Source organism: Pelobates fuscus, chromosome 5, assembly GCF_036172605.1.
Source record: "Pelobates fuscus isolate aPelFus1 chromosome 5, aPelFus1.pri, whole genome shotgun sequence".
Lineage (NCBI taxonomy): Eukaryota > Metazoa > Chordata > Amphibia > Anura > Pelobatidae > Pelobates > Pelobates fuscus.
The window spans coordinates 164,943,175-164,944,986 of record NC_086321.1 but is presented as its reverse complement, the minus strand read 5'-3'; the positions used below and the strand labels follow the sequence as shown (position 1 = coordinate 164,944,986).

Sequence of the window (1,812 nt, the reverse complement as noted above, 5' to 3'; positions counted from 1 at the left end):
TTTGGGTCTGAAGCAATACTGAGGTAAACAACTCATTTGCACCCTGACATCCACTTGAACTAAAAGACAACATGATTCATCAGTATTGCTTCAAACCTGAGGAAGAGATGAAAACTCTTGAAAGCTTGTCTTTGAAATATTTTATTAGTCTAATAATAAATGTATCATTGCATACTGCAATACTCTGGTATTTTGGCATTATATATTATATATATATATATATATATATATATATATACACGCATGCAGACGTACACACAGATGCAACTTTAGTAAATTAGTACATACTCCTGTCATGTTTATTGACTCACAAATTTAATAGCAGGTATATTTAAAATGCGTATACAGATATAAACAAAGTTTATAGATTGCAAGATGGACGACAAAGACATGGACAATACAAAAGTTCACAAATAATGTGCATGTATATATTTTCAACTTTGAATAACTAAAGTAGATTAAACATTTTTATTTATGTGTATCTATTTGTCTATATCTCTTAAATATAAATATGTTACAATAAATGTGTAGAATACATCAGTCAGAATTGATAAATGGGTTTATTTTCCTATTGGGGTTAAAAATGGCATATTATCTAAAACACATGTTAGTACCATAAATATGACATTTGCACTGCACATCAACACATCTCTATAGGTCATGCAGCTTTCATAAAAAAAATAATTCTTACTTTCTCCATGCAGTTAGCAGCAGCTTTCCTTAAAGACTCATTTTTAAAGCTGTAAATAATGGGATTCAGCATAGGGGTAACTAAAATGTAAAATATGGAGACTACTTTATTTTGATGAAATGGAATATTTACTGTTGGTCTGAGGTATATAAAAATGACTGTTCCATAAAATATTCCTACCACAGCTAGGTGAGATGCACATGTAGAAAAGGCTTTCCTTTTGCCAAGTTTGGAAGGGATCTTTATGATAGTGGAGATTATGTTGACATAGGAAACAGAAATGCATATTAGGCAACCAAGTATTATAATCCATGAAAGGCAATTAAAAATGGTTTGGAGAATGAATGTATTTGTACAGGATAGTTTTAATAGTGGGTTAAGTTCACAGAAAAAGTGATCGATAGTGTTGGGTCCACAGAAATAGAGCCTTGAAACACTGAATGCTGGGACTGTTAGAGATACTGCACTGGTGACCCAGCATATGCAAACAAGTTGAGTACAAGTCTTCATATTCATAATGCTTCTGTAATGAAGAGGATAACATATAGCCACATTGCGGTCATAAGCCATGATAACCAGAAGAAAATGTTCAGTAGCGGCACAAAAAGAAAAAAAATGATATTGAGTAATGCAGCCAGCAACTGATATAAGTGGATTTTGAACAATTAAATCAGACAACATTTTGGGCACAGTGACTGTGGTATAGCATATTTCAAGGAATGAAAAGTTACTGAGAAAAAAATACATTGGGTTATGAAGATGATGGTCATAGTAGACTACTAATATAATGAGAGCATTGACCAGAATTGTCGAACAATAGATGAGAAGAAATATAATAAAGAGACAAATACGCTTATCAGGTGTTAATGAAAATCCCAGAAGAATAATTTCTGTCACAGTTGATTGGTTCATCTTGCCTGCTGGCATCGCAACATTTTCACATTTAAATATGTAGCATTGATTAAAAGGTAGTGCAGTGACATTTATATTATTAGAAATACAAATACTAATAATGTTCTGGGCTGAAACCTTTCTTGCTACTTCAAATATCAACTAAAATACAAATTAGTTGTAATGTGTAACGTACATTAAAACCACCCATAAACAAAAATCTACTTTTT

General features: G+C 31.8%; 1 protein-coding gene across 1 annotated transcript; it reads right to left on the bottom strand.

Moving 5' to 3' along the window:
- Nucleotides 1-658: 658 nt before the first annotated feature.
- LOC134612059 (olfactory receptor 1468-like) lies at nt 659-1,603 on the bottom strand. The gene has a single exon (XM_063456438.1). It carries the CDS (start codon nt 1,601-1,603, stop codon nt 659-661), a length of 945 nt encoding a protein of 314 aa, XP_063312508.1.
- Between the last annotated feature and the right edge of the window lie 209 nt (nt 1,604-1,812).